Raw genomic sequence first — 21,733 nt, forward strand, 5'->3', positions numbered from 1 at the left:
GGCATTGAAAGTGGTCACAGAAAGCAAAAGGGCAGCCCCCTTAAGGAGGGAAGTAACTCCTCGTGCTGTGGAGTGGAGTGTGGCTGCCCTGGGATGGGAGAGAGACAGCAGGTTCTCCGAACACTGGCCACACAATTGATGGCTGAAGGAGGAGTCGGAACGTTCCCTGCATGCTAAAGTCATGACCCCCAGCACACAGAGAGGACTGGGACTCGGTTCAAACTTCTCTGCACACATTGTGTTGATCTGGATATCCTGTGTCCAAGTCAACACAGCTGTTAAGAAGTTAAAAATTTGTTTGAGTTTGGACTCTATTCCATTCAATTTAAAATTTTTTAGTTGCACAAATATACCTTCCAAATCAGTATTTCAGAGTTGGAGAAAAAGGAGTTATAGACTAGATATTCTGCCTTCAAGAACTATTTTTTCAATATTTTGTTGTAATATGAATACCATTCTGTTTTCTTCCGTTGAAATCTAATATTTGCCAACATGATGCTGATGCCAAACCAGTGTAAGACCATAGGATCTCACCCTATATTAACCACTCAGGAGAAAGCACATGAACACAGGAACTCCTAGGTTTGGTTATTTCACCTGCATCAACTCACTGTACATTACTAAACTTGAAGGATTAAAAAATTGAAATGCAGAAACTTATGAAACATAAATAGACAACATTGTTAAAGAGATAATTGTTGTTGAATGAATAGATGAAGGAGTTACATAGGCTACTTTCTATTTTTCTTTTGATCTGAGGTCTCTTGCTGTCACCACTGACATTCAAAGCCCACAGATCTTCAAATTACCTGGGAAATGTGAGCTCTTGTCCATTCACTTGCTTCTCATAATTTTCATTGTCTAGTAAGAAATACAAGACATCAGGTCATAATAAGAAAATCAGACCTCACACATATCTACTCAGTAATCACATATACAACAAGGACTTTAATATTCTCATTGTAAGACCATAATTCTTTAGTAAAGTTATTCTAGGACACTTAAGACTTATGAGAATTAGACTGGACTGCTTCCAGAGCCATTGAGGAAATTTGGAGATAGAATTTTTCAAGAGTTCAGATGAGGGACTAGAGAGGCAAATACCTAGGAAGATAAATTAGTTGTCTCAGTTAAACAAGCAGGAGTTTGCAGAACCAGGGCCTGAGGCTGAGCTGGTCCTAAGTCCCAGGCTCTTGATCACCTCACTCTGGTAGAGTGTCACGGGTTTCAACTGGGCTGACAGCGGGTTTGGGAGAGGCCTTCTGCCTCCTCCACCCACAGCTTTGTGATGATCAGCACATGGACCAGAGCATTCTAATCCCCTTTTCTTTCTTACCTAGAAAGAGTGGTCCTTGGTTTCCAGGATCAGGGTTGTTGGAAAAGGCCCAGTTGGTGGAAGAAAGACCAAGAATGGCTTTGCTGTCCCCACAGTCAAGATGCTGGTCCAGCTGCCACTGCAGACAATCAGTCATGTGGGTGCTTTTCTGAAGCTGTGCCTGTGAAGTTGGCACCTCTGACCCTGGGAAACTCACAGGTTCCTGGTGAGAGTCCTCCCAGGTGTCACCTGAAAGGAAAAGAGGGTTCAGGAATGAAACCAATGAAAGCTTTTTCTTGCTAAGCCCTCCCAGAGGGCCCATTTCTGCTGTCCTAGCCCATGAGTGAAACCACCCAATAACCCAGACAACAATGGCAGACATCAATGTGAGGAAGTTGCCATATTTACGGCTGGGACTGGGGTGTTGAGAAGGCAGGTGCTAGGCTGCAGTTTCTTGAAATGAGAAATCACCCACTTGAGTCGAGAGAGTTTGGGTGACACAGGAGGTCAAGCCTCTTATTCTGTTATTAGCCTTAGCTTGGAGCCTAGAGAGAAGGTTCTAGACAAGCCTCTAGGCATGGGGAGAAAGAGTTGTTGATATCTACCCACAGGAATAAAAGATCAGGAAGAGACATATGGCCTGAAAGCTTCAGGTCCTACTAGAATTTGAGCTGAGAAAATACAGTACATTCCAGACCCTTTTGAACTTCCTTGCTTGAAATGTTTGTCTACCCTTCCACTCACCCGTACATGTACATATAGAATAAAACCTATTCCCACGTGGGGCAGAATGGGGATGGATGGTATTAGCAGCTAGAACTAGTGGGGGAGAGGGCCAAGACCCTGTTGGAAACACCTATGTGTCTCTTTAGAGAGATTATATAAGTATACTCCTTCAATACATGTCCTCCTGCTGGTGCCTGGGCAGTGCTCCTAATGATATCTGTTTATATTTCCACTGCGAAATGAGTACATATTCTCAGAACCTGGGCTAACCAAAGGCACGAAGTTCCCTCCTCTGGTGCAGCTCAGGCTGCTGTGAGGTCTCGGCCGCCAGGGCCTGCTCTCCATTGCTGTGGGGCTCTCCTCTCACCTCCTTATGCATCCGCACCCTCAACAGGGTTTGTTTCTGTAGCTGTCTCTCATGTGTCTGTTATCTCTTAGTCTTCCAGAGAGCATCTGAGTCTGACTCTCATCAGATTCATCCAACCTCCTTCCAACTGCTTTCTCTGATTCAGTCCTCTCTACACTCTCAAAGGCCACCTGTCTTCAGTTCAGTTCCATCGCTCAGTCATGTCCAACTCTTTGCGACCCCAGGAATTGCAGCACGCCAGGCCTCCCTGTCCATCACCAACTTCCAGAGTTTACTCAGACTCATGCCATCGATTCGGTGATGCCATCCAGCCATCTCATGGTCTGTTGTCCCCTTCTCCTCCTACCCCCAATCCCTCTCAGCATCAGGGTCTTTTCCAATGAGTCAACTCTTCGCATGAGGTGGCCAAAGTACTGGAGTTTCAGCTTCAGCATCAGTCCTTCCAATGAACACCCAGGACTGATCTCCTTTAGGATGGACAGGTTGGATCTCCTTGCAGTCCAAGGGACTCTCAAGAGTCTTCTCCAACACCATAGCTCAAAAGCATCAATTTTTCGGCCCTCAGCTTTCTTCAAGTCCAACTCTCACATCCATACATGACCACTGGAAAAACCATAGCCTTGACCAGATGGACCTTTGTTAGCAAATAATGTCTCTGCTTTTTAATATGCTATCCAGGTTGATCATAACTTTCCTTCCCAGGAGTAAGCGTCTTTTAATTTCACAGCTGAAGTCACCATCTGCAGTGATTTTGGAGCCCCCGAAAATAAAGTCTGACACTGTTTCCACTGTCTCCCCATCTAATTCCCATGAGGTGATGGGACCAGATGCCATGATTTAGTTTTCTGAATGTTAAGCTTTAAGCCAACTTTTTCACTCTCCTCTTTCACTTTCTTTTTTTTTTTTTTAATAGTTATGAATATTCTTTAATATCACAAAATATTCAGGTTTAGTTCCTTCACTTTCTGCCATAAGGGTGGTGTCATCTGCATATCTGAGGTTATTGATATTTCTCCTGTCTTACCATCTCCAATCCTGATTTATCACATGCTCCTCAGTTTATGGAAATTCATCCTCCCTTCCCTGCTACACAGATCGAACCGCCTCACCCACCTTTCCTGTGCTCCTGTCTTCTAGTCTCTCTTTTTTCTGCAACATCACTTCCTACAGCTCCCTCTGCAAATCCTCCTAGGCTCAGGCTGGCCCCTTTCTGACCCCAGCCCTGTACCAGGAGCCTCTGTGAGTTTCCAGGGCTTTTTCCTAAAGCACTTCTCTCAGTCTGGTGTGCCCTTCATATTTCCACCAGGCAAACTTCATTAATCATTAATCATCGTATTTTAGGACACTTCATCAGATTTTATGATAATTCACATTGGGCTGAAGGGTAAATCCTTGTACAAATTTGGTGGTTGAAAGAACTGTCAAAACTATGTATCCCTTTATTCCCCAGTGTTATTTTGAATCAATGTCTAGGATTGTTTTTAATTGTCATTGTGTAATTTCATCATCTAATTTTATTTGTCTTTTCTTGAGAATGGGTTTTATTAAAACTATGCTTTGAATATTCTTTGCATTCACGAATATAAAATAACCAAACATTTTTTCAAACATAAACATTACTGCCCAAGTCTGTTAGTGTGGAGAAAAGCCTCCAATAGAAGATCAAGATATAATTTAAAAATCAAGTGTTTGTGTTGTTTCTGCAGGGTTTCTCCTTCTACAGAGAAGATGGGGTAGACCTGACTACTCGTATCCGCATGGCTCCATAAAAGCTATTCACACTGTTCTCAGGTTATCATGAGAATGAAGACGCAGGATGGATCCTGTATAGATATTCTATTCATTCATCTCAATCCATCTGTGGGGATTTGGCCTTTCCTGGCCCATTGTGAACAATGGAATCCCAGGACTGGGCCCTATCACAAACTCACAAACATCTCAGACACATATCTGAGTCACGTGTCTGAGCCTCACTCATCCTCTTCACGGGAACCCACACCCGGTGGTCAGTGTCTCTGAGATAGAGCTCCACAGTTTTCAATGGCTTCAGCACAGCCAAATTCAAGGTCTACCTGGACCCGTCGTGACAGCAGGTGACCTGGGGGCAGGAGTGGGGAGTGGTGTGGACTCTCACCCTGACTGATCCCAGAGAGAACCCCATGGAGCTGTGGCTCCACCTGGAGGGGCCAGGGAGCCGCTGGCTCTGCCCTTGGGACACAGTGCACAGAGGGGCTGGGAGCTGGCAGGTCTGAGTGAGGGACCACAGGGCTCTGCAGCCCTCTGGCAACTTTCTTTTGAAGATTAAGATAGTTGCAAATCATTTGGATAGGGCAAAGAGAAAAACGTGAGCAACATCCTCTCTGAGTCACTGATGGTCTGACTGCTGAGAGGAGAGGACAGAGCCTGAGCCAGGGAGTCGGGCCCAGGAGAGTTCAGTGTCCCACCTGCCAGTGGCCAGGAGTCTGGGCCCAGGGAAGGGACCTGCTGATCCTCAGTGCCCTCGGCTCCGCCATGAGACACCACAGCTACCTGAGAGGGTGCCTGGGAGGGCTGCAGGGGTTATACTGCACTAGGAGCTCGCTTAGGAAGAGCATGGAGGACAGCAGGTGCACAATAACTGTGTGTTCCCTTTCTGGTTTGTGAACTACTGTGATCCGGAGAAAGCCTTTGCTTCTCTGCTCCTCAGGGAAGAATGAGAAATAAGAAAGAAACTGCTTCCAAGGGGAAAAGGCACCAACTGATTGACAGACAACATTTTTATGCCCAATATCATTTGAAAAGAAGTCAGATAAAGTCTGATACATAATGGAGTTTCTTCTGGTTTATCAAGATGATCTTATGTATCAAAGTCCTAACAATAAGAATGCTTCTCCTAAAGAAAAAGAAACAAAAAATAGCCCAAGAAGGATTTCATACTAGGTTTTAATTTCCACAACCTATGAACTCCTACCCAAGGGGACCTGGCTCATAAATTCAGTCAATACCCCCATCAGATACACAGGTTATGGGTGTTTCCATGAGATTATACCACTGAGATTGCATAAAACATTGAAACTATAACCCACACATGGAAGACCCCTTTTTGCTGCACAAAGGATGAAACACAAGGGTGATTCTAGAGGATAGAACAACAGAGACAGATATTTGGATTCACGGAAATGACAGGGCTTAGACAGATTTAATGCTCAGGACCTAGTATCTAAATGCTTCAGAGGGAGGTAGGCACCAAAGGGGTAAGAATCTGGAGTTGGGGAACAATATAATATGCATTCAAATATGGAGCAGATTGCAATCATGAATGCAAAGCCAGAGAGCTTGCATTTTCAAGAAATACAATTAGCAGCAAAATTTCATGACTACAAGGATTCTTATCTTGATAAAAAGAGCTCTGTTACACAAATTCCTGCAGGTGAGACAGTGGGAGCTGAGATTCTGCCCTAATCCCTCCACTTGCCCTCTCTGGTCTGACTTGATACCACAGGCCTGTGCTGGTGAGACGAGTTCAGGTGACAGAGGGCAGCCTGGGGCATGAAGAATGCAAAGGCTCATGACGCCTTTTAAAAGTTCAATCTGAGAACATAGTTCTAATCGACCCGAGCCTAAGAACCTGTCTGGGAGCACTCACCGTTTACATCTAGAGCCAAGAAAACTTCTCTCTTCTTTGTTGGGAAGGAGACACTCCTAGAAGGATGACAGGAGCCTTCCAGATGATGGCCAATCGAAGCAGCCAGATAACATTCATCCAGTGAGTCCGGGTGGACTTCATTCTCTTCTACCACCAGCTGCTCCATACTGAGATTTGTGGGATTGGAAGAGCAGATGGTTAAACAAGAGGGATTAGTCAACCTGGAGCCATAATTGATTTTGATGGGAGGGTTAAGGGACATGTTGGGAAAAACAAATGGGGAGTCCCTTAAAGGGAGGCATATCAATCCCCCCACCCACAACCCCAATCTGGGGCCTGAAAGCACTTGCAAAGGGAAAGTGAGAGAGAGTGAGGGAGAGTGAGCATCAGATGCTCTGAGCACAGAGAAGAAATGAGCTCAGGAGGAAGGAGAGGAGCCACCCCAGGACACATAGTCATGTCACACACGCCCTCAGAACACAAAGGCGGCTTCAAATGCACCATAAATTTTGTTGAAATTTACATGCTGCATCCAGATGAATACCAGCTCTGGCAGCATAATGGACTCCTAGAAATCTTGTGTCTGCAAGACCAATTTTTCTAATACTGCGATGGGACATGAATTTTTATTTCCCTAGTTACTTTCCTTGCCATGAAATACCTGCCAAGGTCTTAAGACCAAAGACAGAGGCATATAAGTATGGCATGCTGGTTTTAATAAAAAGGAGAGGACAGAGGAGTACAAGAAATCCTGTGGCTGATCAGTAGCCCTGCTTCAACTGACTACAAGTCACTATAATTGAGAGGGATTCATAAAGGGTGAAAACAGATAACCTTGCTACAGGGACAATTTGTGGTGGTCTGAATGGAAGGAATAGGCATGTGCAGCACTTTCTGATTCCCCTGCATGTGAGATGACCAAATGTCACTACTGATGTCAGACCCACGTTTCTCCATAGTTACCTAGAACAGATGAAGTCTTGATTTTCCTCATCCTCAAGATCAGCAAGATTTTCTATGGATAAATTCAGACAAGTTGAGAAACATTTAGCAGATCTCTTTGTGTAAATTAATAATCCAGTGTCTAATACTACCATAGGGACATTTATATCAGCAATGAGATGATAGGCTATTTAAGAAGGATATTCCAGATGCCTCAATTTGGATCTCTCAGACTCTCCTTGGTTTACTTTCCTGAGACATCAGGCAAGATCTCCCTTCCCTGGTAGATCCTCACCACAGTATTCTCTTCTAAGTCTCAGTAAAAGTTAAAGATTCATCTTCCCCACTAAGTCTGGGGAATCGCCCACAGCATTCTTACAGAATACTGTAATACTCAGGCTTTTCTTATCATACACTGACTGCTTTAGCAGAATAATGAGTGGGATGAACAAAACCTCGAGTCACATGAATCCTAGTTGTTACACGGACCCTTCAGTCATTCATGGGGCGGGATAATGCCAGGGCTCTGCCTTGCTTCATGAAACACACACGCAAGGTGATGGGAGGGCTCTCTGCATCCTGGGGCCCAGATGATTGGTTTGCTAAGACAAGCAATTTAGAGAAGCAGACACTGGGGGTGCCAGCAGTGACACCAGGGGAGTAACAAATACTGAAGGCTGTGAGCGCCTGTGGGAAGGCGTGGAAATTCAAGGGACACTTTGGGTGTGAAAATGGGAGGTTTGTGGGTAAGAAGAGACATCGCAAAGGAGTCAGGAAAAAATACAGTCATCTCCAGACACCTGCACAGATACAAGTGAATGAGTGTGTCACACCAGCCTTGGGTCCATGATCTAACTTGGGGCCTGACCCGTAGGCTTCACCTGAATGAAGAAGACAGCAGAGCTCCCAGACCCACCTGACGTCTGTACTTAAAACTCTACCACAGAGTCTGATTCAAATCACTGTCTACAGAACTTCCAACAGGGATGAGAAATCTCAGCACCCCTGAGGCGAGGAGTACGAAGCACACAGAGTCTACCTGGGTATCCAGGTGGAGTTCTATCTCAAGAAAATACTCACTGGTTACATCCCGAGCATAAGAGACATCCAGGTCCTCAGGTGAGAAGACGGCTGTGCTCCTATAAGGCCAGAAGGAGTCTGACAGGTTAGGAAGCACTGAGTAATTCAGATAATAGTCATCCAGAGAGTTCTGTGGGACACCATCTTCTACCATCTGTGGCATCTGTCTGCTGAACCTGGTGGGAGAGGGAGGGCAAAAGACTAAGCCAAGACTGATCAGAAACTGTACAGTTCTATCTGGTTCTGATGGAATGTTTGAGTGGCGAAGCACGCCAAGGGTCTCATCCATTAGAGAGAGAAAAGTCTGTTTTGTGTGTGAGACACAGCGTGGTTTCACAGGGGCAGAACAGAGAAACAGCAGTAGGTGCTCACTGCTCTGGCCAAAGAACAGGCTCATGAACAGACTGAATTCTCTCTGATGGTGCAGTCATGCCTCACATACAGGGACACAGAACACTGGCTTTCACACTTCCATCTACACTGCCTTGACATTACTATGACACACACACCAGCATGCTAACACAAACAGAAAGCAGATACGCATCTCACTCTGTAAACCACACCTGACATACTGGTTGAGTATAAAAGCACCAGTCTGACTTAGTTCACCCGGGTCAACTGATTTGGTGTTTATAGTTCACAAGTAAATACGAAATGGGAAATAATAGAAGTACCACAGTGAAAGCAGAGAACATTATGATAGAGGATAATAGTGGTGGGCAAAACTGCCGACACAATATATTCAGCACTTTCCGGTTTTCCCTGGATCAGGGTGTGTAGATGTCAGCACTGTACAAAGAGCCCACAGATATTCAAAGTTACCTCGGGGCAACCACCTCTGGTCCTTTCAGGTCATCATGATCATTCTGCTTTTCTGCAAATCAATTAACAGGAGAGTTATATCGGGAAAATGCCTTTCAAAAACGCCCAATCATATGCCTAACTTCACAATGTGGTAACAGGCTGTTGAGACAGAAATCATCCAGGAGGCCCTAGAAAGAGCCTCATAAGAAGGAACTGGGTTTCCTTCTTGAGCCATTGGGCAAATTTCCTTGATATCATATGTCATTGGCAGAGTATCCTGGTCGTGAGTCTGTGCAAACAGCTAAATAAATCCTTTTCCCCACAGTTCCTGGGGAACAACTTTGCTACATTCTCAGCCTGCTATAATACTCAGGCTTTTTTCATCTGAAATGTTGTTTACTAATGGGATAAGTGATTACACACTGAGATAAATGGAAGTGGAATCCATACACCATCAAGTCAAATGAATCTCAAAGCTGCAATCAGTGGCCATTCATCAGGTTGGGAAGTTCCAGGGCCCTGCCTTAGCTCAGAGAAACATACCAAAAGATGACAGTGTGGCTTACCTTCTGGTTTCAGAAGACTTCGAACAAGATAAGTCAAAGGAAAAGAGAGCCTATGGGTTGATAGAAGTGAACCAAAGTAGTGACATCTCCAAAGGTATAAACAAGCCTGCCAAAAGCCCTGGACAGGTGTAGGAACTCAGGGACATTACCCAGAAATGAAAATTAAAGCATTTCATGTGAGCTAAGAGTTTCACTCAAAATTAGGAAGCCTGAACGGTACCTCCTGTGCCACAGCTGCTGAGGTACACGTGAGTCTGGCTGGACCACCTTGGGTAGAGTGGTTTACCACAGGGACACCCATGACAGGGAACTTAGAAAAGTTCATTCATAGAATGTCTTATTTTAAATGGAATTATAGAGTCTGGTTCAAACCAGGCTTCAGGATGTAAGCATAGGGTGTATCAAAGGGGATTAATTCTCCAGGAGTAGACTAACAGATGTAGTGAAGCCTACCTGTGAGACCAGTTGGAATTTCATCCTCTTCAGCATGAGAGCAACCACAGGCTCCATCCACGGCAGACTCCACATTCTCTTCATCAAATGCAACTTTCCCATCACTGTAAGGCTGGTTGCAGGCAGAACCGTCCTGGGGAGTGGAAGCTACTGAAACACATTCATCCTGGGATTGCGGGAACACCACCTTCTTTTCCACATCCTGCATGTTCACACTGTGTCAGTGGGAAAAGGGAGGACAGAAGCTTAAGAGGACTCGACTCCAAGCTATCTGGCTGGTTTTGAGGACAGGCATTGAAAGTGGTCACAGAAAGCAAAAGGGCAGCCCCCTTAAGGAGGGACGTAACTCCTCCTGATGTGGAGTGGAGTGTGGCTGCCCTGGGGTGGGAAAGAGACAGCAGGTTCTCCGAACACTGGCCACACAACCGGTGGCTGAAGGAGGAGTCGGAACGTTCCCTGCATGCTAATGTCATGATTCCCAGCACACACAGAGGACTGGGACCTCGGTGCAAACTTTTCTGCACACATTGTGTTGATCTGGATATCCTGTGTCCAAGTCATCACAGCAGTTAAGAAGTTAAAAATTTGTTTGAGTTTGGACTCTATTCCATTCAATTTAAAATTTTTTAGTTGCACAAATATACCTTCCAAATTAGTATTTCAGAGTTGGAGAAAAAGGAGTTATAGACTAGATATTCTGCCTTCAAGAACTATTTTTTCAATATTTTGTTGTAATATGAATATCATTCTGTTTTCTTCCCTTGAAATCCAATATTTGCCAACATGCTGATGCCAAACCAGTGTAAGACCATAGGATCTCACCCTGCATTAACACTCAGGAGAAAGCACATGAACACAGGAACTCCTAGGTTTGGTTATTTCACCTGCATCAACTCACTGTACATTACTAAACTTGAAGGATTAAAAAATTGAAATGCAAAAACATGTGAAACATAAATAGACAACGTTGTTAAAGAGATAATTGTTGTTGAATGAATAGATGAAAGAGTTACATAGGCTACTTTCTATTTTTCAGTGGATCTGAGGTCTCTTGCTGTCAGCACTGACATTCACAGCCCACAGATCTTCAAATTACCTGGGAAATGTGAGCTCTTGTCCACTCACTTGCTTCTGATAATTTTCATTGTCTAGTAAGAAATTCAGAGACAGCAGGTCATAATAAGAAAATCAGACCTCACACATATCTAGTCAGTAATCACATATACAACAAGGACTTTAATATTCTCATTGTAAGAACATAATTCTTTAGCAAAGTTATTCTAGGACACTTAAGTCTTATGAGAATTAGACTGGACTGCTTCCAGAGCCATTGAGGAAATTTGCTGCTTGAGCTGGTATCTCTGCCATCATCTTTTGTTCTGAGTCCGTATAAGCAGTTAAAAATGTATTTTCCACAGAGATGCTGGAACATGAGCTGAGTTATTTTCTAGAATTATTTCTGTAGTACTGCTTAGTCCCATCAGATTATGTGGTTGTTGATGGTTTAGAGGAATTTATACTTGGGGTTAGAGTGATGGGTGAATTGTGAAAGCCTTAGCCACTCAGTAATATCCGTCTCTTTGTGACCACGTGGACTACAGCCCACCAGGCTCCTCTGGCCATGGAATTCTCCACACAAGAATACTAGAGTGGGTGCCATTCTCTTCTCCAGAGGATCTGCATGACGCAGGGATTGAACCTGGGTCCCTGCATTGCGGACAGATCTTAACCATCTGAGACACCACGATAACCCAGTGAATTGTACTAACCCTCAAATCAAAAAGAATCTTTGGTGCTACACAGAAGCCATGGCCATTGGAAGCTGGAGGAACTGCCAGAGCCCAGCCTTGCTGCATGCAAACATCCAAGCGAGGCAATGGTACAGTTGTGTCTGTCTTGGTGTCAGATAACATCTTAGCTAAGACCTGCCAACATCGAGAAAGGGGAGACTGGGGCTGAGAGGAATAAAACCAAACCTGGAAATCACCTCTCCTTATAAAGAGGCAACATCATCATCATTTCTGGAGAGGCCAGGAACATTTACAAAAATTAGATCACTGCAGGTAACAATACACTGGCTCCAAACTAGTTCTGACAGATACCTCCTGTGGATTTCCAGCTGAGGTGGGTGAGAGTTGTCAAAACTGATTTGGGTCAAATGCCTGACACTGGGGTCAGGGTGACAGAGGCAAGCCCAGAGCCAAGAAAAGAATGAAAGCTCCCTGACCCACCTGATGTCTCTGTTCCATAATAGACCCTTTTCCCTGGTTTCGACTAAGATGTGTCTATACAACCTGTCCTCAGAGATGACCTTCCTTGGTCTACACAGCTTGTGGGGACAAATAATATGGGGGCTACCTGAGATCTTGGTTGGAATTTCATCTTCTTTAGCATGAGAGTAACCACATGGTCCATCCGGATCAACGTCTACTTCCAGTTCATTAAAGTTAAATTTGTCATCACTGTAAGGCAGGTGCTGATCAGAACTTCCTTGAAGAATTGAAGGCATCAAAACACATTCATCCTTGGATTCTTCATGCACTTCCTTCTTTTCAACCTCCTGCAGCTCCATGCTGTGCCAGATGGGAAAGGAGTGACAGAAAGTTAAATGAAGACGATCTGACCCCAAGCCATGCTGGCTGGTTTTGACAGGAGGTATGAGGAGTGGTCACAGAGAGTACAAGAGCAGGCCCCTTCAAGACAGAAGGAACTGTCCTCTCTTATATGAAGTGGAGTGTGTCTGTCTGGGGATGGGAGAGGGGGTCAAGCAGGTACCCAACAGACCAGCCACAAAGCTCTGAGGAGGAAGGAGCCTCAACCATCCCAGGATGGTACTTTCAGGAACAGGAAGCACAGATGAACTTCCACACCAAGTGCTTCCCCACAGGTCCTAAGCCATGTTGAATTTAAGATGAAGTAGTCAAGTGAATAAGGGCTTCCCCGGTGGCTCAGGAGGCTGAGTGGCTCCTGCCAATGCAGAGATGCAGCTTCGAACCCTGGCCAGGAAGATCTCTTGGAGAAGGAAATGGCAACCCACTCTAGTATTCTTGATGGGAAAATGCATGGGACTGAGGAGCCTGGCATGCTCCATCCAGTCTGTGCGAGTCACAAAGATTCAGAGACAACTGAGCAACTGAGCATGCACAGTGAGGTGAGTACAGATATTAAAGCTTTATAGACTCTCTGAGATGTTCTATCTTCTCTTTAGGAATTGAAAGGCCTCTAAGGCCGCTTTCACTTACTAGTATCACAGACAACTAAATTTCTTTTCTGGACAGTTGTCCTGGTGTTTAATTTTGCTAGGTGCTTCTCTACTAATTCCGTTGCTAGTTACCTTCCTTCCAAGGGTTGAAAACAACTGTGTAGAAATCGATATTTATCTCACTTGGACTTCCTATAGAAGAGAACAGATGCTCTCTGTCTATACAGGAAATCCTAAGGGTGGTGCATTCACTTTTGGTCATACATACAAGTAGCACAGAGACAGCAGACAACCAAGTTACAGGGACACTTCCATGTGCGTTGAGTGAAGTAAATTAATGCCATGTGAAGTTGTGCTTATACTGACATCTGGCATGTGACTCTCTTGAGTTCACTTATTGTTCTTTTGTGACCCTGTCCATGTTTACCCTACACATTACCAGCTCCTGACAGACAAACTGAAAACCACAATCACAGAAACCTAACCACTCTAATCACATGGGGCACAGCCTTGACTAACTCAATGAAATTATGAGCCACGCCGTGAAGGGTCATGGTGGAGAGTTCTGACAAAACGTGGCCCACTGAGAAGGGAATGGAAAATCACTTCAGTATTCTTGCCTTGAGAACCCCATGAACAGTATGAAAAGGCAAAAAGATAGGACACTTAAAGATGAACTTCCCATGTCGGTAGGTGCCCAATATGCTCCTGGAGATCAGTGGGGAAATAACTCCTGAAAGAATGAAGAGATGGAGCCAAAGCAAAGACAACAGCCAGTTGTGGATGTGACTGGTGATGGAAGCAAGGTCTGATTCTGTAAAGAGCAATACTGCATAGGAACCTGGAATGTTAGGTCCGTGTTTCAAGGCAAATTGGAAGTGGTCAAACAGGAGATGGCAAGGGTGAACATCGACATTTTAGGAATCAGCGATCTAAAATGGACTGGAATGGGTGAATTTGACTCAGATGACTATTATATCTACTACTGTGGGCAAGAAGCCCTTACAAGAAATGGAGTAGCCATCATAGTAAACAGAAGAGCCCAAAATGCAGTACTTGGATGCAATCTCAAAAAGGACAGAATGAGCTCTGTTCGTTTCCAAGGCAAACCATTCAGTATCCCAGGAGTCCAAATCTCTGCCTTGGCCAGTAATGCTGAAGAAGATGCAGTTGAACAGTTCTCTGAAGATCTACAAGACCTTCGAGAACCAACACCCATAAAAGATGTTCTTTTCATTATAGGGGACTGGAATGCAAAAGTAGGAAGTCAAGAAACACCTAAAGTAACAGGCAAATTTGGCCTTGGAGTACAGAATGAAGCAGGGCAAAGGCTAATAGAGTTTTGCCAAGAGAATGCACTGGTCATAGCAAACACCCTCTTCCAACAACACAAGAGAAAACTCTACACATGCACATCACCAGATGGTCAGCACCAAAATCAGATTGATTACATTCTTTGCAGCAAAGGTGGAGAAGTTCTATACACTCAGCAAAAAGACTAGGAGCTGACTGTGGCTCAGATCATGAACTACTTAATGCCAAATTCAGACTTAAATTGAAGCAAGTAGGGAAAACCACTAGACCATTCAGGTATGACCTAAATCAAATCCCTTATGATTAAACAGTGGAGGTGAGAAGCAGGTTTAAGGCACTAGATCTGATAGAGTGCCTGATGAACTGTGGACGGAGGTTCGTGACATTGTACAGGAGACAGAGATCAAGACCATCCCCAAGAAAAACAAATGCAAAAAAGCAAAAGGGCTGTCTGAGGAGGCAGTAGAAATAGCTGGGGAAAGAAGAGAAGTGAAAAACAAAGGAGAAAAGGAAAGATATTCCCGTTTCACTGCAGAGTTCCAAAGAAGAGCAAGGAGAGATAAGAAAGCCTTCCTCAGTGATCAGTGCAAAGACATAGAGGAAAAAATAGAATGGGAAAGACTAGAGATCTCTTCAAGAAAATCAGAGATACTGTGGGAACATTTCATGCAAAGATGGGCTCAATAGAATTGTATGGGCCTCACAGAGCAGAAGATATGAAGAAGAGGTGGCAATAATGCACAGAAGAACTATACAAAAAAGATTTTCATGATCCAGATAACCACGACGCTGTGATCACTCACCTAGAGCCAGACATCCTGGAATGTGAAGTCAAGTAGGCCCTAGGCAGCATCACTATGAACAAAGCTAGTGGAGGTGATGGAATTCCAGCTGAGCTATTTCAAATCCTAAAAGATGATGCTGTGAAAGTGCTGCACTCAAAATGCCAGCAAATTTGGGAAACTCAGCAGTGGCCACAGGACTAGGAAATGTCAGATTTCATTCCAGTCCCAAAGAAAGGCAATGCCAAAGAATGCTCAAACTACTGCACAATTGCACTCATCTCACATGCTAGTAAAGTAATGCTTAAAATCCTCCTAGCCAGGCTTCAACAATACCTGAACCATGAACTTCCAGATGTTCAAGCTGGTTTTAGAAAAGGCAGAGGAACCAGAGATCAAATTGTCAACATCCGGTGGATCAATGGGAAAGTAAGAGAGTTCCAGAAAAAACAACTGTCATGCTTTATTGACTATGCCAAAGCCTTTGACTGTGTAAGTTAAGCTAAGCTAAGTCACTTCAGTTGTGTCCGACTCTGTGCGACCCCATAGATGTCAGCCCACCAGGCTCCCCCGTCCCTAGGATTCTCCAGGCAAGAACACTGGAGTGGGTTGCCATTTCCTTCTCCAATGCATGAGAGAGAAAATTGAAAGTGAAGTCACTCAGTCGTGTCTGACTCTTAGAGACCCCATGGACTGCAGCCTACCAGCTCCTCCATCCATGGGATTTTCCAGGCAAGAGTACTGGAGTGGGGTGCCATTGCCTTCTCCGTTTGACTGTGTGCATCACCACAAACTGTGGAAAATTTTGAAAGAGATGGGAATACCAGACCACCTGACCTGCCTCTGGAGAAATCTGTATGCAGGTCAGGAAGCAACAGTTAGAACTGGGCATGGAACAACGGACTGGTTCCAAACAGGAAAGGTGTACGTCAAGGCTGTATATTGTCACCCTCCTTATTTAACTTACATGCAGAGTACATCGTGAGAAATGCTGGGCTGCATGAAGCACAAGCTGGAATCAAGATTGCCAGGAGAAACATCAGTAACCTCATATATGCAGATGATACCACCCTTATGGCAGAAAGCAAAGAAGAACTGAAGAGCTTCTTGATGAAAGTCAAAGAGGAGAGTGAAAAAGTTGGCTAAAGCTCAACATTCAGAAAACTAAGACCATGGCACCTGGTCCCATCACTTCATGGCAAATAGATCGGAAGACAGAGGAAACAGTGTCAGACTTATTTTTGGGGGGTCCAAAATAACTGCAGATGGTGACTGCAGCCATGCAATTAAAAGATGCTTACTCCTTGGAAGAAAAGTTATGACCAAACTAGACAGCATATTGAGAAGCAGAGACATTATTTTGCCAACAAAGATCCATGTAGTCAAGTCTATGATTGTTCCACTAGTCATGTATGGATGTGAGAGTTGGACTATAAAGAGAGCTGAGCACCGAAGAATTGATGCTTTTGAACTGTGGTGTTGGAGAGGACTCTTGAGATTCCCTTGGACTGCAAGGAGATCCAACTAGTCCATCATAAAGGAAATCAGTCCTGAATATTCACTGGAAGGACTGATGTTGAAGCTGAAACTCCAATCCTTTGGCCACCTGATGTGAAGATCTAACTCATTTGGAAACACCCTGATGCTGGGAAAGATTGAAGTTGGGAGGAGAAGGGGACGACAGAGGATGAGATGGTTGGATGGCATCATCAAGTCAATGAGCCTGAGTTTGAGACTCCGGGAGTTGGTGATGGACAGGGAGGCCTGGTGTGCTGCAGTCCATGGGGTCACAAAGAGTTGGACACGACTGAGGGACTGAACTGAACTGATAGATAATCATCACCTGGGGGTTGCTGTTTCTTGTGCTTGTTCATCGACTTCATCTTCATCAGTTTCTGCAAACAAAATCGGAAATACCCAGTCAGCTTTTCGTCACTTCACCCACTAAAAACACAGGGACTCCTAGTTACAGAACCATAAACATCTATGTGTGAGGCAGTACTGTACGGGAGTTTTAATGCATTGTCTTTAAACAGCTGCCCAAGCATGGATTTCTGACCCAACAGGCAGTCTGTTTCTAAACTGGTAGATCATCCGCAGGACACCTTCTGCTTGAAATTGGGCAAACATTTAAATTGTCTTCTCTTCCTTATATCACCTCATATTGTCCACCTCCCATCTCCACTTCTACAAATGTATCATCCATCCTGCCACAAATTCTGCCAATGACACAGCCTCTATAAACCTTCTCAGGTCTCACAAGATGCTGTCCTTGCTCTAAGGAGAACAACCACGTCCCACATTCCTCCACCTGGGAACATCCTGGCTCTTCAAGGTCGCTTTTGTTTGTTATCTGGGAAACTCCCTATGGAAAGTGAGTGCTCCAGTTTAAACCATTTTCCCAACACCAAGTCCAACTCTATCAAGTACCTTATCCAACACCAAAAAGTGAAGGGCTTTCTCTTTTCTGCAGTGTATTTGTAAATATTCCCAAATTTCATCACTATAGCTACCATCAACAGATTATTTCATCCATTTTACAGATGAGAACAGTTACTAACATAAGGAAAAGCAATCATTCTCACACAGTTATAAACAAAACACTCAGCATGGAACCTGGGAACTTCCAAGCTTCATCGAGGGCTCTATTCACTCTAACAAGCTGCCTGTCACCTTCTCCTTTCTGTGCTTTAATACTGGCTGGATGTTGCCTCCTTCCCCAGTGGCCATGGTCCATCAGGGAGGAAGCAGACCGTTGGGATACGCTGACTTCCACCCTGTGCATTTCTCCTCTGTCCTCTTACTAAGACAATCCTGCTCCTACATAGCCCCAAATAGGATATGAAACAGGAAAGCTGATAAACATTCCCAGTGGAAGTGTTCATCTTATCACCTGGGGACCTAGGGGAGGATCAGTGCTCTCAGGGTCTGTGGCCCCCTCACCTGGGCTGAGCTTGCAGGCAAGGCGCTCTGCCAGGCGGTATCCCTCAGACAGGCTCTCTCGGAAGCCCTGCCCCTGGTGTTTGTTCAGGTCATTGTGGGTGAGGATGTCCTTGAGGTGCTGCTTGAGCAGGACAGAGTCATCTTTCCCATCCTGTAGTGTCTGCCGTAGCTGGGTCAGCTCTCGTGCCTGACTTCGAATTAGGACATCACACGTCCTAGGTGGAAGAGAAGACACAAATGTGAAAGGCAAAGAGTTAGATGAAAGACGGTTAGGGATTTCTGTGAGAACATCCCCAAGGAGACCTCGAAATAGAATTCTGGCACATATCTGATGACTGGTTCAGTCACTCAGTCGTGTCCGACTCTTGCGATCAAATGGAGTATAGTGCACCAGTTTTTCTGCCCATTGGCTTATCCTGACAAGAATACTGGAGTGGGTTGCCATTTCCTACTCCATATCTGATGACTGGCCTATGGCAAAGAGAAAGAAGGTAAACAACGGTTTCCTCTGTATCAGACAGTACTCCTCTGGGATTCCATGACATTCCATTCATCTTGTCCTTCTGTGAAGGTAACCTAATGTCTTCCCTGGTGGCTCCGCTCGTAAAGATCCGGACTGACAATTCAGGAAACGCAAGAGATGCAGATTTGATCCCTGAGTCGGGGACATTCACTGGAGAAGGAAATGGCAACCCATTTCAGTATTCTTGCCTGGAATCTTCATGGACAGTGGAGCCTGGTGGGCTACAGTCCATGGGGTCATAAACAGTCAGACACTACTGAGTGCACACGCATGCATCAGTGTCTTCCTAAATCTGCATCATGAAGCCGTCTCTTCAGTTCCTCACTCGGCCATAGCCATTTTCATTACAAATACACAAAATATTTTCTGTATTTTTAATTTGGCAACATAAAGTATTGTCCAGTGAATGTCACACAGCCAGATACAGAGTGTGGACACGTACAGCTGGTGTGAATTGGGAAGAACGTAAGAATGACAGGGTCAAGAAAGCATTCCAGGATGTAGTCAGTCAGGAGGCGGTTGTGATTGAAAGGCAAATAAGGTACCGATGGCACAACATTGTCAATGAGCTAAGTGCCACTGGTTCACTTGAATGTAGTGAATTTCATGATGGGATTCAAGTCACTAGTTTATTTAAAAGCAAAGTAAATTACTTCCTGAATAACAACTTGAGTCCATAATTCACAAACTGGTGTTCTCCACCAATTTTATCACATTCTGCCCTGTGCCTGTGATGAATATCCCTGCCCTCCTTACCTCAACCTTTCATCAAGTGTTGGCTTCTCTGCCTGCTTCTCTGCTGGCCTGCGCACCTCAACTGGCACCTTCTCCCCCAACACGGATTCAAGGATGTCCTTACATGCTTTACAATCTGAGGAAAGAGAGACGCTGCATCAGGGAAAGCCGTCCTTGCTGCTGTGGTCACTGCCTTCAAGGGAGGAGGATGGGCCACCTCAGTGGTGGATGTAACTCCTTCCCCAGTCTCTATGGAGAGATTTCCACATCTGATTCCTCAGCGTCTGAACCGAGGTGACTCCCCATTTTAGAGCTGAGGAAAGAGAAGTTCCTAGGCACAGAACACAACTTGACAAGATGAAATACCTTTTGGCAAAGTCAGAATTCACATCCCCTGAGACTGACCCTGAATCCCGGGCCACTGAACCAGGACCTGCAGCCTCTTAGGTGAGACACTGAGCAGGGGCCTGGGTGGCGAGTCCTGTGGGGTCGGGAAGGCTCCTAGGACTACAGCACTACTGGTTCCCTCATGATGGGATCTCAGTAATGAACAGGTGTCTCAAGTATAAAACTCACCTGGACACACTGGTGTGAAATAGAATACATGAAACCATAAGGACCTGAAAGAGATAGGCCCAAACCCTGAGAAAACCTGTGTCATTAGGAACAGTAGAACTATGAACTAAGTGTATTTACACTGAGCCAGGCACTGTTGTCAGAGCTTTGTCAGATTTACTCAGTATTCACTACAACTCAAACAAGAGTTCCTATTACAGCACCACACGGACAGAGGAGGAAAGCAAGACACAGAAAGGTTCCCACCAGGGATGTGAGCCCAGGAAGCCTGGCCCAGAGTCCACATCTTTCACACAGTGCTGCGGTGACCTCCACACCAGGGTCCTGGTGAGACATTTCTTCTTCACCAGCCTCACAATGTCTTTCCTAGAATTTTGTGACTATCATAAGGAGTGGTGTAAATAAAACTTAGTTTGTCCTTTCCCCAAAGCTCATCATTTCACTTTCTTAAATAGGAGACTTTACCTCTTACGTCTCTCTGTGTCAGTCATTTTTCATTGACTCCCTCATCGCTTCATTGAAAATCATGTAGGAAAGTGACACAGACACAAGTTGTCAAGATTCCTCTCATCTCCTTGTTGTGCATGTACCCTGGTCATGACTTCTTTCCTTACTCCAGGCCCCTCTTACTGAACAGGAAAAAATGATTCCATTTGCCGGCTGACTGTGGGTGCAAAACACCAACTCACACTCATCCTGAGTTTTTACTGGGGCTGGTGATCTCCCACCACTTACTATCATCTTCATGTTGGTCACACAACTTATAGCATAGACTCAGGGTCTCCGGACTCCTGGTCAACCTGTATCATCAAAGTTTCACCAGCTCAAGTGGGGAGAGAGGGGAAAGTGCAGATTGTCTGATTTCATCAGAAACACCTTCATTCTTGCCACAGAGTCACATGGCTTTCTTGGACTCAGGAAGGAGAACCTGCACCTCAGAAAGCATGGATTCCTTCTCACAAGGGAGGCCCTGTCATGATGGCCTCACAGAGACCATGGTTTCAGTGAGAAGCAGATTCATCCTTAAGCTCCTTTAAATCATATCCCCTGCTTCTCACAGTGTGTAACCACACATTACCCCAGTGCAGATAGCACAGGGCTTTGCCAATGGAACTTCAGGGAACCTCGAACTGATGGAGTTCATTAGCCAAGAGGCATGCAGGATCAGATACAGAACAGAAAAGATTCCAATCAATGCAGCTTAGTTGTGCCTGAGAGACACAGGCAATCCTGTGCCGGCACCAGGAATCACTGTCTGGAATTTTAACTCGAATCTCACCCTACACATCACTAAAAACTTGGAAAAGTGCCTCACTCCTTGTGCCTCAGTTTCCCCAGCCTCAGGAACTGAAGGCGAAAGAGCCACACTACTACCTTTCCTGCACTGTGGTCAGAATGGAATTCAAAATGACTAAGGGAAAAGGAGACCAATATTAGAGACTTAGTTTCTTAGATGGAAGACAGTGATCATTCATTGCTTTGGTGACCATGATCCCAAGGACTTACTGTATTTCTGCAGATGGTTGGCCAGGGAGTAAGCAGTAGCTTGGGATACGAGGAATTTCTCTGTGAGGTCTCTGAAGTCCTGCTTGTACTTTTCTAGCTGCAACTGAAGCTCCTGGTTGATTTCCATGAGGGTACGTTCTGCCCTCAGATCCGATAAAGACGGAAGACATACTGCCATGGTGACATGTGGTAGAAGAGGTAGAAGCCAGGGATGGGGAGGAGATACCCTATATATGGGGGACTCAAACAGGCAAAATCACATTGGTTTAATCAG

The 21,733-nt window shown here is 44.9% G+C and overlaps 1 protein-coding gene across 1 annotated transcript; it reads right to left on the reverse strand.

Annotated features, from left to right (window-relative positions):
• Positions 1-4,414: 4,414 nt before the first annotated feature.
• LOC122676722 (putative neuroblastoma breakpoint family member 5) lies at positions 4,415-21,637 on the reverse strand. Its single transcript, XM_043876313.1, has 8 exons — positions 21,460-21,637; positions 19,399-19,513; positions 18,120-18,334; positions 17,020-17,071; positions 9,879-10,093; positions 8,878-8,929; positions 8,056-8,114; positions 4,415-4,506 (listed from the first exon to the last, which is right to left on the reverse strand). The coding sequence occupies exons 1-8, from the start codon at positions 21,635-21,637 to the stop codon at positions 4,415-4,417; spliced, it is 978 nt and encodes a 325-aa protein (XP_043732248.1).
• Positions 21,638-21,733: the final 96 nt, after the last annotated feature.

Source organism: Cervus elaphus, chromosome 20 (genome assembly GCF_910594005.1).
Source record: "Cervus elaphus chromosome 20, mCerEla1.1, whole genome shotgun sequence".
Lineage (NCBI taxonomy): Eukaryota > Metazoa > Chordata > Mammalia > Artiodactyla > Cervidae > Cervus > Cervus elaphus.

Excerpts from the sequence above, each read along its gene's own strand:
- LOC122676722 (XM_043876313.1), bottom strand. The coding sequence starts at position 21,637 with ATGGCAGTATGTCTTCCGTCTTTATCGGATCTGAGGGCAGAACGTACC. Across the intron at positions 19,514-21,459 it reads CAACCATCTGCAGAAATACA|ATTGTAAAGCATGTAAGGAC; the intron begins GTAAGTCCTTGG and ends CTCTTTCCTCAG. Across the intron at positions 8,115-8,877 it reads CCAGAGGTGGTTGCCCCGAG|GAGCACAGCCGTCTTCTCAC; the intron begins GTAACTTTGAAT and ends CTGGCCTTATAG.